The sequence below is a fragment of the Enhydra lutris genome, unplaced genomic scaffold (genome assembly GCF_002288905.1).
Source record: "Enhydra lutris kenyoni isolate GAN:26980312 unplaced genomic scaffold, ASM228890v2 scaffoldscaffold7, whole genome shotgun sequence".
Taxonomy (NCBI): domain Eukaryota; kingdom Metazoa; phylum Chordata; class Mammalia; order Carnivora; family Mustelidae; genus Enhydra; species Enhydra lutris.
In genome coordinates, this window is record NW_019154091.1 from 4,493,842 (window position 1) to 4,509,163 (window position 15,322).

The 15,322-nt window shown below is 38.3% G+C and overlaps 1 protein-coding gene across 2 annotated transcripts in view; it reads right to left on the bottom strand.

The window, feature by feature from the left end:
* LOC111142124 (ARP6 actin related protein 6 homolog) overlaps window positions 1-7,946 on the bottom strand; it is a 30,342-nt gene extending 22,396 nt beyond the window's left edge. Inside the window, exons 1-6 of one of the 2 annotated variants that reach the window (XM_022495103.1) lie at window positions 7,818-7,946; window positions 5,925-6,042; window positions 5,456-5,524; window positions 3,742-3,865; window positions 2,169-2,238; window positions 2,021-2,077 (exon numbers count right to left, since the gene is read on the bottom strand). In XM_022495103.1, coding sequence (XP_022350811.1) covers window positions 2,021-2,077; window positions 2,169-2,238; window positions 3,742-3,865; window positions 5,456-5,524; window positions 5,925-6,042; window positions 7,818-7,885 — 506 coding nt within the window. In that variant the 5' untranslated portion in view covers window positions 7,886-7,946. Of the gene's footprint in view, window positions 1-2,020; window positions 2,078-2,168; window positions 2,305-3,741; window positions 3,866-5,455; window positions 5,525-5,924; window positions 6,043-7,817 lie in introns of both variants that reach the window. The other variant, XM_022495102.1, reaches the window with a different exon arrangement.
* Between the last annotated feature and the right edge of the window lie 7,376 nt (window positions 7,947-15,322).

A 15,322-nucleotide genomic window follows, 5' to 3' on the forward strand; every position in this document is an offset into this window, starting at 1 on the left:
GGGAAAATTGGACAGCCACATGCAGAAAAATGAAATTGGATCATTTCCTTACACCACACACGAAAATAGACTCAAAATGGATGAAGGATCTCAATGTGAGAAAGGAATCCATCAAAATCCTTGAGGAGAACACAGGCAGCAACCTCTTCGACCTCAGCCGCAGCAACATCTTCCTAGGAACATCACCAAAGGCAAGGGAAGCAAGGGCTAAAATGAACTATTGGGATTTCATCAAGATCAAAAGCTTTTGCACAGCAAAGGAAACAGTTAACAAAACCAAAAGACAACTGACAGAATGGGAGAAGATATTTGCAAATGACATATCAGATAAAGGGCTAGTGTCCAAAATCTATAAAGAACTTAGCAAACTCAACACCCAAAGAACAAATAATCCAATCAAGAAATGGGCAGAGGACATGAACAGACATTTCTGCAAAGAAGACATCCAGATGGCCAACAGACACATGAAAAAGTGCTCCACATCACTCGGCATCAGGGAAATACAAATCAAAACCACAATGAGATACCACCTCACTCCAGTCAGAATGGCTAAAATTAACAAGTCAGGAAATGACAGATGCTGGCGAGGATGCGGAGAAAGGGGAACCCTCCTACACTGTTGGTGGGAATGCAAGCTGGTGCAACCACTCTGGAAAACAGCATGGAGGTTCCTCAAAATGTTGAAAATAGAACTACCCTATGACCCAGCAATTGCACTACTGGGTATTTACCCTAAAGATACATACGTAGTGATCCGAAGGGGCACGTGCACCCAAATGTTTATAGCAGCAATGTCTACAATAGCCAAACTATGGAAAGAACCTAGATGTCCATCAACAGACGAATGGATAAAGATGTGGTATATATACGCAATGGAATACTATGCACCCATCAAAAGAAATGAAATCTTGCCATTTGCGATGACGTGGATGGAACTAGAGGGTATCATGCTTAGCGAAATAAGTCAATCGGAGAAAGACAACTATCATATGATCTCCCTGATATGAGGGAGAGGAGATGCAACATGGGGGGTTAAGGGGGTAGGAGAAGAATAAATGAAACAAGATGGGATTGGGAGGGAGACAAACCATAAGTGACTCTTAATCTCACAAAACAAACTGAGGGTTAAGGGGGGGAGGGGAGTTGGGGGGGTGGGATTATGGACATTGGGGAGGGTATGTGCTATGATGAGTGCTGTGAAGTGTGTAAACCTGGCGATTCACAGACCTGTACCCCTGGGGATAAAAAGATATTATATGTTTATGAAAAATAAAATTTAAAAAAAAAAAAGACAAAAAAAAAAAACCATACTTTGTGGGGAATGCAATTGACATGAGACAGAAAGATGAAGTAGAGATTTATTTTCCTTAAATACATTTGTTTTATAATGTGTAACATTTATAACTTCTTATAAATTCTAAAATTTTAAAATATTAAACTCCCTAGAATTTGGAAATATCCAAATTTTGATGGACACTAGCATTTCAAGTGCTAGAACACTTTCTTTTTTTCTCTCTTTTTAATGAGCTCTACACCCACTGTGCGGCTTGGACTCATGACTCAGAAATCAGGAGTTGCATGCTCCTCTTCTGAGCTAGCCAGATGCCCCACTAGAAAGCTTTTCAATTTGAACATCATTTGTATTTATGTATGTGATATAGTTTTTAAAGCAATAATATAGAATTATCACCTGAAGTTACAACTAACAGTTAAAGAATAATTTTTTTTTTTTAAAGATTTTATTTATTTATTTGACAGAGAGAGAGATCACAAGTAGATGGAGAGGCAGGCAGAGAGAGAGAGAGAGAGAGGGAAGCAGGCTCCCCGCTGAGCAGAGAGCCCGATGCGGGACTCGATCCCAGGACCCTGAGATCATGACCTGAGCCGAAAGCAGCAGCTTAACCCACTGAGCCACCCAGGCGCCCTTAAAGAATAATTTTAAATTACTTTAAAAAATTCATTATCAGCAGCCACGAGCCGCCCCCCTCCACCCCCCCACCAAAAATCAAATAAGTATTACCGGTAAGATATGATCTCCTTTAGATGATTGGTTAGGAGTTTTCCTCCCACATTTATCCTAAAAAGGGAGAATTCAAATTCGGTTCAGTTTATCACACCTTTCATTCAGTTTTAACCTAAGAAAAACATGAAAATTGAATACAACTCACCGAATAATTGCTTCTTTTTTCTTTTTACTTCTACAGTAAGGAACTATATGTGTAAAGGAATATCCACTATCTACAATGATACAGCATAATTCAGAAGGATTATCTCGAAAATACCTATGTGCACTGAGAGCACCAGCTATTTAGAAAAAGATAAAAAAAAAACCTGCATTAAATAAAAGCATACTTAATTTAAAGCAATAAAGAAAAGCAACAAATTAAGACAAGCACAAAGACAAAAACTTTCCTTTATTTCTATATGCTAATTTATTTTATTTAAATTTTTTTTAAAGATTTTGTTTATTTATTTGTCAGAGAGAGAGAGAGAGCAAGCACAGGCAGACAGAGTGGCAGGCAGAGGCAGAGGGAGAAGCAGGCTCCCTGCCGAGCAAGGAGCCCGATGTGGGACTCAATCCCAGGACGCTGGGATCATGACCTGAGCCGAAGGCAGCTGCTTAACCAACTGAGCCACCCAGGCGTCCCTCTATATGCTAATTTAAAATAATATTCCTAATTGTCACAAACTCTCTACAGCATTTAAACTAAAACATCACATTTTTGTGGTAAATGTGGATAAAAAAATTTTGTGATCAATTTTTAAAGGTAAATAGTCATTACTTAATTATTTTAACATCATAACTTAATTTTAAGCATTTCTTACATGCTGGGCACTATTCTAAAAACTCCAGCACAGTGAAGTTAAGCAATATACCCAATGTCATACAATTAGAAAGTAACAAAGCCAAGATTCAAACCTAAGCAGTGTGATTCTAGAGCAAGGTTTCTCAACCTCAAAACTACTGACATTTGGGGCCAGGTAATTCCTTGTTGCTGGAGGCTTTCCTGTTCACTTTAAGATGTTTAACAACATCTATATCCTCTACCCACTAGATGCCAATAGCACCCTCTCAGTTGTGACAACCAAAAATGTCTTCAGACATTGCCAAATGTCCCCAGAGAGCAAAATCATCCTTGAAGAACTGTTCTAGAGACTGTGCTCTTGAGCATTATAGCACAATATCACTCATATATATTTAAATACTTTCATTATACTGTCACTTAATGTAATTTTAGCCTTTCATAAACTTATTTCTAGAAGCTATTTTTCAGACTCTTTTTCCATATATTGGCAGGCTAAGCTATTAACATTATTTCAATCAATAATAATAATGACAGCAAACACATCAGTGGCAGAAAAGTTAACTACCTCAGAAACAATAATCTTTTAGAAATTAAAAACATATGGCTAGTGGGGCACCTGGCTGGTTCAGTCAGTATAGCATGTGACTCAGGGTTGTAAGTTTGAGCCCCACCTTGGACATAGAAGTCACTTAAAAAAAAAAAAATGTGGCTAGTAACTTCATTAGGGAGAAAATAGTGTGCTAGTAAAAAGATGAAGTGAGAAAAATCTGATTAGATAATCTCTAAAAGTCCATCTATAGTTTTTAAATTCCATGTTTTATTTTCTTTAAATCTAAAAGAATATCACCCAATATTCTTGTATTTTAAGTGTTTCTCTTTATCCTATTCATATCCATATTCCCATTACTTAACTGTAATCAAAACTTTAACTCACCATTTACTCTTAAGACTGCTTGGAACTGATATTCTTCAAATAGGATTTCATTCATTGATTCTTGAATTGAAGTGAAGTTAAAGTATGGTTCTGTAATAATAATATTGGTATCTAAAAAATCAACCTATGAGAGAAAAATTTCCACAAGTTTTATAATTTTGTAGTTATAAACACTCATTTTACATACATAAACAAACATATTAAATTCTCACAATAATTCTAGATGGCAAGTCTTATTACTAAACCCATTTAATTGGCAAACTGAGGTATAAAAGAGTTGAATAAGTTACCAAGGTTCGTTTAACTAGTTAGGGACATAGCTAGGATTTGAACCCAGAAGTCTGATTACAGAACTCATGCACTTTATTATTTAATTTTAACTCTTTTAATGGTAGCATTGATAAAATGGTACTATCAAATTGTTTGAAGATCAGTATGCAAACGTAATGAACAATATAACCACAAGCATTAGGTATTTTGTTTTCAAAGTTAAAAGGCCAGAAGCTTTAGCATATTTAATATTTATATAATTCTCTCCCACACTCTTAGGAAGTATTAAAAACAGAGTATTTGCTCACTATACCTAAAGTTATACTACAGACATTAAAAGCACAAAATCCTCACATAAAAGTCACAATTCAGATATGCAGACCAAAATATTTTATTGTGAAAATAAAAATGAGATAGTGAATTAGTCTAATAATAGTAGACATGTGGACAATCTTGAGTTTCATACAGACTCTCGTAACCTCAAATTCCACTTCAATTCATTTATACTTAATTAACATTTAAAAAATCAAAACTAAGAACAGTGTATTAGTGACTTAAATGTATACTAGAAACATATTCAAAAGTTAAAGCTAGATACCTCAATTACCTTCAACCCCAATCCCAGACTCACTCTTTGGAATCTGCCCTTGGCTTTTCCTGATACTGCCTTATCTCTTATCTGAAATAATGCCACTGCCTTCTCAATGCCCTCTATGTCTCGGTTTTCTTTTCATTCTGATCCGTCTTCTGTACTGCTAGCAAGTATTTTTCTAAATCAGAAATCTGATCATCCTCCCCAGATGTATTTCTCACCACAGAAGTCTTCCCTTCCATGACTTGACATTGCTTATGAAATAATGTCCATACATTTGCAATCTCATCCCTTCTTCCACCCACCTTTAGTGTGTGCTGGTAAATGTTCAACAGCCAGATCTCCAGGGGGGAATAAAAGCCCTGATTTGTACAGTTTACTACTTTCTGTGTTATAAATACTGTCAACAACGGCTGATTTCCAGCTCTCCTGAAGTCACCAAACTCTGAACGCAGAGTTGGGAGGAGATGCATGTAATTGGTTCTCATGAGCCGGTATGAGCCAACCTTCAGCACAAGACTATTCAGTACAAATTCTGAGTCTATTCACTTTCACACCATGCACTCTTCCCTAACAGATTTTAGCACAAGTAATCTCAAGCATGTATTACTTTTCATATACATGTATATTTTGGCAGTATATATAACTTTTATAGAAGTTAAAAATATGACTGATATAAATACAGTGAACATGTGCAACAGATTTATTTAAGTCATATTAAGGCATAAACTAGCTTTATATCCTATCCTGTTGGCTCTTGCATTAACATGAGTTCATAATTCTTATTGCTGTAATTTTTCATTTGAATAAGACATGGAAATAGAAATTTGAATACATACTCTAATTTGTTACCTGATACATTTCTTTTCCAAAAAGGTAATCCCACACTTGTCTTTGAACATCCCAATTCACCAAGTAGCCCTAAAAAAATTCTTGTATAAATTATCACAAATATTTGAATAATTTTTAAAATCACATTAATATATTCTAAACCACTAAGTTATCTTTATAGTTACTTTCACTATTCAAACATTCTTTAAGGAGATGCTACTCTACACTTTTTTTAAATGTGTTCATCTCATTTAGCTGTAACATAAGTAAAATTCAGTACCCACAATCAGTAACTAAGTCATGGCCATTTATTGTTAACAAGACAATTTAATTTCTATTTTTGGTTTTAATAAGATCTTATTTAAAATTTAAATAACTTTTTCTCAGAGATCTAAAAATATTTCCATATATACAAAATCTTAATTATAAATTTAAAAATTGTCTTTACATTTAGGTCTGTGTTGTTAGCAATGACATATAATTGAATTACCTTCTGAAAAGGAAGGATGTAAAAGAGTCCAGAAGGGTCCTTTATTTCATCTATCTGGTTAGCAGTAAAAGTTTTAAGACGTGCTGTTTTTGACCTGAACTGACAGTTAGGAATTACCCTATAAACAAAGAAATAAAACAATTATTCCCTAAATACTTCCAAAAAATACAATTACTTTACCACTGTGCTCCACGACAAAAAATACCCACAATCAGTGTTTCTCATTTTGTCTTCGAATAATCAAAAAATGTCTTTTTGGGGGCGCCTGGGTGGCTCAGCTGGTTAAAGCTTCTGCTTTCAGCTCGGGTCATGATCCCAGGGTCCTAGGATAGAGCCCTACATCGGGCTCTCTGATCAGCAGGGATCCTACTTCCCCCTATCTCTCTGCCTGCCTCTCTGCCCAGTTGTGATCTCTGTCTGTGAAACAAATAAATAAAATCTTTAAAAAAAAATTTTTTTTAAAGTTCTAACATGCACTAGACTCTACACTGGACCCTTTATCTTTCTTAAGTAATCCTTAAGAAATCCTTCCAGGTGGGTATTGATCCTGCCACCACACAGATGACAGAGCTTAGGTAAAGTTTCTGCTCTTTCTGGCTTTAATGTGGAAATCTTTTTTTTTTTTTTTTTTTTAAGATTTATTTATTTTTTTTGAGAGAGAGAGCGCAAGCACACAGAGGGAAAGGGGAGGGAGAGGCAGACTCTCAGGAAGAGGCAGGTCCTGGTCCTGATCCCAGAACCCCAGGCTCATGACCTGAGCTTAAGGCAGATGCTTAAGTGACTCAGCCACCCAGGCTCAGTGTGGAAATCTTAATACCACTCTGGTAAAGGATTTACAGGTTCAAAATTCTTGCCATTAAAACTAAGTCTCTAGGATTAAGAAGATTTTTAATTAGCAAGATGCCAACCCCCCCTCTGAGTGCAGAGCCCAAACGGGCTCAATCCCAGACTCTGACAATATGACCTAAGCCGAAATTAAGAGTCTGATGCTGAAGACACTGAGCCATCCAGGCCACGGGAGGACATGATTTTTAAAAACTGCACTGTAGCCAATCTTATGGTTATATTATAATTTTAGTCAATTTTCTATTCTTGATTATTGTTTGCTTTCCATTTTTTAAACCATATACAATGTCTATAATATAGAGCATCCTGTATTCGCTTTTAATCAAACACTTCGAACTTACTGTGTCAAAGGATAAAAACAATGATACACACTCCCAAAACATTTTCTAAAAGACTAACAATTTACATTCCTATGCGGTTTGATTGTTCGCTTTAAAAAAGAAAAAAAAAGGAAGGAGGAAGGGGGGAATCCTCTGTAAACATAGACGAAAACATCTCTTCTTCTTTACATATACATATATGACATATCTATTTTATGAATGCCATTGTAGTAATTCTGTTAAATCAACTCTAACAACGAGGTCAGCTAATGAGCACTATGAAGGGCTTAGATTCGAAGCCTTCAACGTCTGCAATCGGTAAGACAACTGTTTTTAAACTTTGTGGGGGGAGGTCACTGAACCCACTGAGGATGTGATGAAAGCCATAACTGGGCCCTCAAGAATATGTAAATACATATAAACGTCCATGATTCCTGAGGGTTCAAGAAATGCGTGCGCAACCCTCCCGCAGAATCGGCTTCTTTCGAAGCCTATTTTCCTGAGCTATTTCCTGTTACGCACAAGAGAACGTGGGAAACGCAAGTCCCACTTCCGGGGCCGCGTAGCCTAAATTAACACCAAAATAGTTCAAAGCACCCCACTCAGCAAGCTCCAACCAGAGCATCCCTCTAGCGCAGGTTAGGGCGACGTAGGAGAATTTGCAGTTTACTGTGATCCCGAGATGAAGCGTAGTCTCTCTTGTCCTAAGGACGGAGGGAACACTTACGACACATTTTCATGGCTGTAACCGATTTTGGCATTGTAGGCTCCGTTATCCAGCACTAAGGTCGTCATTTTAACAAGAACCAAACGGCAGCCGCTTTCTCCTCCTCACACTTCGGCTCCCTCTTTTTCCGGTACTCTATGGTTTGCAGGGCGGAGCATACGAGCGCTTCCGGTCTCCCTTAGCAACCGAGGACGCCGGAAGCCGGAGACTGCCTTCCCTCCCTGGGGCTCAGATGGTTTGTGCTGTTCTCAACGTACCGCTTTTAAGTCGGGGCGAGAGTGGGACTGGCTCAGCGCTTTTTCACCCATAGCATTGTGTATCTGTCCTCTACTTCGCATATTGACTTGGTCCTACAAGTTTATTCTAATCCCCGTAGTGAGCCTATAGCTTTGTGCCTGTGTTTGTATTTTCGAGTAGTATTCTCAGTGACATTTCCCAAGGAATAAAGTGCAAAACCATACACAGCATGGAACTGGATAAGAAGTCTCTTCAGCCTCATTCCCGCCAATGCCCATTCGACTGTAGGGCCCGACCACCCTTAAATTACAAACGTGGTATTCCTTGCTTCTCTGCTCATTCATATTATTCCCCTGCCTACTTGTTCTTCATAACACGGCTCCGTCATTCCTATCTAAAAGGATCTCTTGACATTTCACACTACTCTGTTCTCGCTCTTAAAATTAAGTGCTCCTATGTGTTCTTGTAATGCCCCGGGCTAACTCCTCTATATAATAATGAATAAGAGAATGAACTTTGTATTACACTCCAGACTACACCTCAAAATGGCTGTGTAACCTTGCGCGATGAAGATAATAATGGTTAACACAAAGTGCTTAATACCTGCGAGTAAACTTTCTAAGACGTTTATACATATATTAACTAACTTAATCTTTACATTTATGAACTATTATTGAAATCAAAGAGATAGTGATTAATAGTGCAGTCTCTTCATTCAAACTCCTGGGCCAAATGCTGGCTCTTACTAGATGCTGTAGACAGGCTAATCCCTCTATGCTTTAGTTTCCTCATCTGCAAAATAGAGTAATATTAATAACACTCCCATGCAGAATTGTTTTATGAAGAGTAAATGACAAAAGTCAAGTACCTGGTAGTAGTAATCATTATCATCATCATTTTCATCTTTTCATCATGCAATCATTCTCCCTCTCTTTTTTTTTTTTTAAAGATTTTATTTAAGTAATCTTTACACCCAAGGTGAGGCTGGAACTCACAACCACAAGATGGAGAGTCCCATGTTCCACCGACTGAGCTAGCCAGGCTCCCACATATAATCAGTCTCTTAACTTGTATAGACAGCAAACTCCTTGAAGTCAGGCACTCTATTCCATCGGTGTCTATATCCTTTGTATTAAAAAGTCGTTAAATGTCCAAAGTTAATTATGTCCAATTTTAGTCATTGCGTTTTCTCTAATTTATTTTTAAATGTATAAAATCTCTTACTATGAACATGTTTTATAAAACTTAGATCATAGGGGGCGCCTGGGGTCCTGGGATCGAGCCCCACAATGGGCTCTCTGCCTGTCAGGGAGCCTGCTTCCTCCTCTCTCTCTCTCTCTCTCTCTCTCTGCCTGCCTCTCTGCCTACTTGTGATAAATGGATAAAAAATCGAAAGAAAAAAAAAACTTAGATCATAGAACTGCCACCATTTCTGTTCATCTCTCTTCTTTTAAAATGTGTTTCTTTCTGGTTATCAGCCCTTTGTCATTTAAGCTTCTCTTTTTGCTTTCCTCAACATTTACATGCTCCTTGATCAAGACAATTTTTTGCTCTTGGTTTCAGTTGTCATTAAACCATGATAAAACCTAAAGCAGAATTTCCACACCCAAGTGTAATCTGAATATTTTTAGCCAGATATCCTAAGATAACTTCAATAGCAACAAATCTAAAACTGAATTTTTTCTCCAAAATTGTTTGTTTCACCTAATTACTTATCTATATTAATGGTGTATCCCAAGTCCCAAGCTAAATACCTCAATTACTTTCAACCCCAATCCCTGACTTACTCTCTGGAATCTGCCCTTGGCCTTTCCTCTCTACTGACATTGCCTTATCTCTCACCTGAAATAATGCCATTGCCTTCTCAATGCCCTTTCTGCCTCTGTTCTCTTCTCATTCTGATCTGTCTTCTTTATTGCTAGCATAATTATCAGCAAGTATTTTTCTAAATCAGAAATAATGTCCATATATTTGCAATCTTACATCTTACAGTGTGTGCTGATAAATGTTCAGCAACTAGATCTCTGGTGAGGGTGAGCCCTGATTTGTATGGCTTACCACTTTCTGTGTTATAAATACTGTCACAATGGCTGATTTCCAGCTATCCTGAAGTTACTAAACTCTGAATGCTGAGCTGGGAACAGATTCATGTAATTGGTTCTCATGAGCCAGTATGAGCCAACTTTCAGCACAAGACTATTCAGTAAAAATTCTCAATCTAGTCACTTTCACACCATGTACTCTTTCCTAACAGATTTTAGCACAAGTCATCTCAAAGCATGTATTACTTTTGTTAAAATACAATTCAATTGAGTAAATTTGAAGATTTAATTGGTTTTCCTTAAAGAATTGTGACTTTTCTGAAGATTCATAAACCAGTCAGTATCTAATCTAGCAACTAGAGGGGAACTCCAAGGAGAGGTGTTGTACAAAAATGGAAGGTTTTTATAAGAAGAAGGGTGGCACAAGAAGTTATTTGCAAAGGAAAAGAAAGGATAGTTTCAGACAAGATCAGTTTCCCTGAAGGGGAAGGGCATGAAGTCCTATTAGTCGATTACCTCATGTTCCTTTTGGGGGAATGGAGAGGGCCCTTGTGACAGATTACTTCATTGGTGCTGAAGAGAAAACTCCTGACTAAGGGGTTAAGACTATATTTCTGAGGGATGTTGAAACTTTAATTAGGTTAGTTATTAAGTATCAGCTTTGTGACATGACCTAGCATAAATGACTTCACTTGGGGCTGATGGTTTTTTTCCTAACACTTTTCATATACATGTATATTTTAGCAACGTGTAATTGTCATGTGAAACTGGGTTTGTCTCTTCATAGGTGTTGAGCTGAAAGACACAATTAAGCTAAAAAATAGGAAAAGGAAACATTTCACTTACAACAAGTGAAGGAGAACACCAGGAATCTTTCCCAAAGAAGAGTTTCTGAACAAAATTGGGGAATTTATAAGCTAAGGGTATAAGTATATCCATGAAGGGGTTTTTGAATGTGGAATATTGCACGGAATTGGAGCAAAAGTTATTTTAAGGTCATAAACATTTATTTTAAGATTTCCAGGTCGAAATGGGAAGGGCAGCAAGGGTCAGCATCATCAGTTCTCTGGCTCTAGTTGGTCTGGTGTCAAGGTGCTCAAAGGAGATTAGATTGTGTAAAGATAACTCAAGTGTATGAATCAAGTCAATCTTCACTTTTCCAATTTTTTTTAATTTTATTTTTTTTTAAGAGAGCATGTGCAGGAAGGAGTAGAGGGAGAGGGAGAAAATCTCGAGCAGACTCCCCGCTGAGAATGGAGACTGATGCAGGGCTTTATCTCAGGGTCTTGAGATTATGACCTGAGCCAAAATTAGGAGTCGGACTCTTAATTGACTGAGCCACCCAGGTGTTCCTGGTTTTTTTTTTTCTTAATTTTTATTTATTTATTTGAGAGAAAGAGAGAGTCAGTCTTCACTTTTGAATATGATTAGGCTATCTCCTAGACTAACAGTGGCTATTTGTTCTCACATTCTTTCAGAAGATGACTGGAGGCCTAAAATGATCTTCCTTCCTTCCTTCCTTCCTGTCTGCCTTCCTTCCTTCCTTCTTTCCTTCCTTCCTTCCTTATATGTGGATGTCAGTTCGGGGCTTGAATTCAAGACCCTGAGATCAAGACCTGAGCTGAGATCACCAGTCAGACGCTTAACTGACTGAGCCACCCAGGTGCCCCCTAAAATGACTTTTCCTATGTGAAGGAAGGATGTTGTCTTTTTCCAGGGACACTTAACTCCTTCTGCTTCTATAATTTTTAAAAGAATTAAAAATAGGACTTAATATTTATTTTTTAATTAATTTAAAAGAATTAAAAATAGGACTTAAGAATTAAAAAAAGTACATAATAAACAAGCAACAGATTATTTAAGTTATATTAATGAGTGAACTTGCTCTATATCCTATTTTTTGTTGGCTTTTGCATTAATTTGAGTTGGTAAATATTTGGTGTACATTCATTATATATCTGTATGACAGTCATGTTTTTAACTTTTTGGAAATTATACTTTGATAAATAGCAATTAAGAAAAATGTAAAGGGGCACCTGGTTGGCTTAGTTGGTTAAGCAACTGACTTTGGCTCAGGTCATGATCTCAGGGTCCTGGGACTGAGCCCTGTGTCCGGCTTCTAGCTCAGCTGGGAGTCTGTTTGGCCCTCTCTCTTTGGCCCCCATGCTCTCTCCCTCAAATAAGTAAATAAAATCTTTTTAAAAAATATAAATTAATTGGGTGCCTGGGTGGCTCAGTAGGTGAAGCCTCTGCCTTCGGCTCAGGTCATGATTTCAGGGTCCCAGGATCAAGTCCCGCATCAAGCTCTCTGCTCAGCAGGGAGCCTGCTTCCCCCCCCTCTCTCTGCCTGTCTTGCTGTCTACTTGTGATCTCTCTCTCTCTCTGTCAAATAAATAAATAAAATCTTTAAAATATATATATATATATAAATTAATTTAAACACTGATTTTATAGTGGCTTTGACATACGTTCCCTCAAACCAGGGAGAGAAAAATTGAAAATGGATTTTCTCAGGGTGCCTGGGTGGCTCAGTGGGTAAGGCTCTGCCTTCGGCTCAGGTCATGATCCCAGGGTCTTGGGATTGTGCCCTGCATCGGGCTCTCTGCTCAGTGGGGAGCCTGCTTCTCCCTCTCTCTCTGCCTGCCTCTTTGCCTACTTGTGATCTCTCTGTCAAATGAATAAATAAATAAATCATTTAAAAAAAGGAAAATGTATTTTCTCAATAAAAAGATATTGGTAAACACCAATAAAAACTCAGTAAAAACCACAGGCTCAGCTTAGAGTGAGTTGCCCACAGGAAACCAAGACTTAATTGCAGTTTCAACCTCCCTAGGTGTGGAATTTTAAGCCATTGAGCCTAGAATTTTCTGGTCTGCACCAATGAGGTGATCTGTCACATGGTCCCTCCTCATCCCAGGCCACACCTCCCTCCCCACAAGGAAGATAATCCATCTAATAGGACTCCTGGCCTTTCCCTCCTAAAGGAAGGTAACCTTACCCTTTGCCGGAAATAATCTTTTCTCTCTCTTTCTTTTCTAGCTAATAACTTCCTGTAAATTCCTTCCTATAAATACTTGATGTTTTGTACAATTCCTATCTTGGAAGATCCCCTGTACTTGCTATGTGGGATGATCCCCAATTCATGAATTGCTTAAAGCCAATTAAATTCTCAGACTTGTTCAGTTGAATTTTTCTTTTAAACTACACTACAGCTATAATTATTAAGTTATGAGATTCTTTAATACTTACTACTATTTTGAAAAGGAATCCGTATTTTGTATTAGCCACAACATTAGGCACCTGACATTTATAAGCCATGAACTTTGCCAATTCTACCTGCCCTGAAACATCTTCTTCTGGATAGTGAATTAGTAATAATAGTTTCCATGCTCTTGTGTCTGGCACTCTCTTAGGTACTCTCTTAAGTACTCATAAGTACTTATTTAGCCTTCATTAGCTTGGTTAATCCTCACAACAACCATCGTGGAGGCTGAGAGATTCCATACTTTCTTTATGATCATATAGCTAAAAACCTGCAGAGCTAGGTATATCCAAATCTTGGACTTCAAGGTCAGTTCTAGTAACATATTAAGCTGATTTGGTCTCATTTTTGTTTTTTTTTAAAGATTTTATTGATTTATTTTGACAGACAGAGATCACAAATAGGCAGAGAAGCAGAGAGAGAGAGAGAGAGAGAGAGAGAGAGGAGGAAGCAGGCTCTCTGCTGATCAGAGAGCCCGATGCGGGGCTCGACCCCAGGATCCTGGAATCATGACCTGAGCTGAAGGCAGAGGCTTTAACCCACTGAGCCACCCAGGCGCCCCAAGTCTCATTTTTGAAATAACATCTCCATTGTAAATCCGTCTTTGACTTAAGGTAGAATGAATCACTCCTTTCTTTGTGTTAAATTTGCTTCTGTTTTCAACAATGCTAATGATTATAATAGCATTTATTAAGAGCACTTTGTTGAAACTTTGTATGCACAATCTCACTGAGACCTCACAAAATTCTGAGATATAAACCATTAATATTATCTCCAATAGATGAGGTACCTGAGGCTGACAGATTAAATAACTTGCCCAAGTTTACACAGCTACAAATGGCTGAGGTAGCATACCGCATAGCTCAAGGTCTTGACACTAAGAGTCTACCTTCCTTTCTAGGCTGTTAACTCTTTGATGACAGAACAGGGTTTTTTTCCATTTGTTCGTGTTTTTTTAGGCAAACCTAGATATTTGAACAGTGCTTAGTTTATAGTGCATGAAGAATGGTGAGTAGTCAAAACACTATCAACTTTCCTTTCTAGAAAAGAGACCAAGTTGTTGGACTATATCTGAACTGCCTTTTCTCCCCCATTCATGACCACATTCTTCCTGATACATTCATCAGAGGCAGTGTAATTTCTTTTCTTCCTTTAGACATCATTGGGTGATCATTTTCACCTCTGAAATTCGTGGTTTGGAGCTGGGTGAGGTCGAGGTTCATAGCTGTAATACTTCTATTTCAAGAATTTCCTTCCTTTTTATAGAAACTTTCAAGTGAAATTTTACATTTTTATTTCCTTAGATACAACAACCTAGAGAAGTGGGTAAAGAATACATTATTAACCTATTTTATAGGCTAAAACTAAGGGCATTATTTTCTCCAGGTTAATACAGCTAGAATACAGTACAGCCAGGACTTGAGCTTAGAACCTAATTCCCCAGGTCCTCTTAAGTACACGTTGTCACCTTTCACTTCCTTAGCACTGGAATCACCAGAGGAAACACTGAATCGTAGCATGGGGTTGGGAAGCAGTTACATCTTAGAAAAGGAGAAGAAACTGAGGCAAGAATATGAGAAAAGCTGAGATAGGGAACGAAGCAAGCAGGGCAGTTCACCAAATTCTGAAAAACGAAAAACAAGTAGAGCACTCAGTAGTGGAGACTGGAATAAGACCAGAGTGGAGAGGGAGGACTATAAAGGACAAGAAGGTTCTGGGATTGGAAATCAAAGCACACTGTGGCGTCAGGGCAGCGAAGGACACGCGTCCAGTCCAGGACAGGGGTGGCGGGGCGCACACCTCCCGCGCGGGTCGGAGCCTGCGTTGCTCCGCCCCACGCCGAGTCCGCTCCGCCCCGCCCCGCCCCGCCCGCCCGCCCCCAGGTCTCTTAGGTGATGCTGCAGCCAAGATGGCGTCGACGGCGGCCACGGCGGCCTGAGCGCGATGCTCCCTGTCCTCGGCAG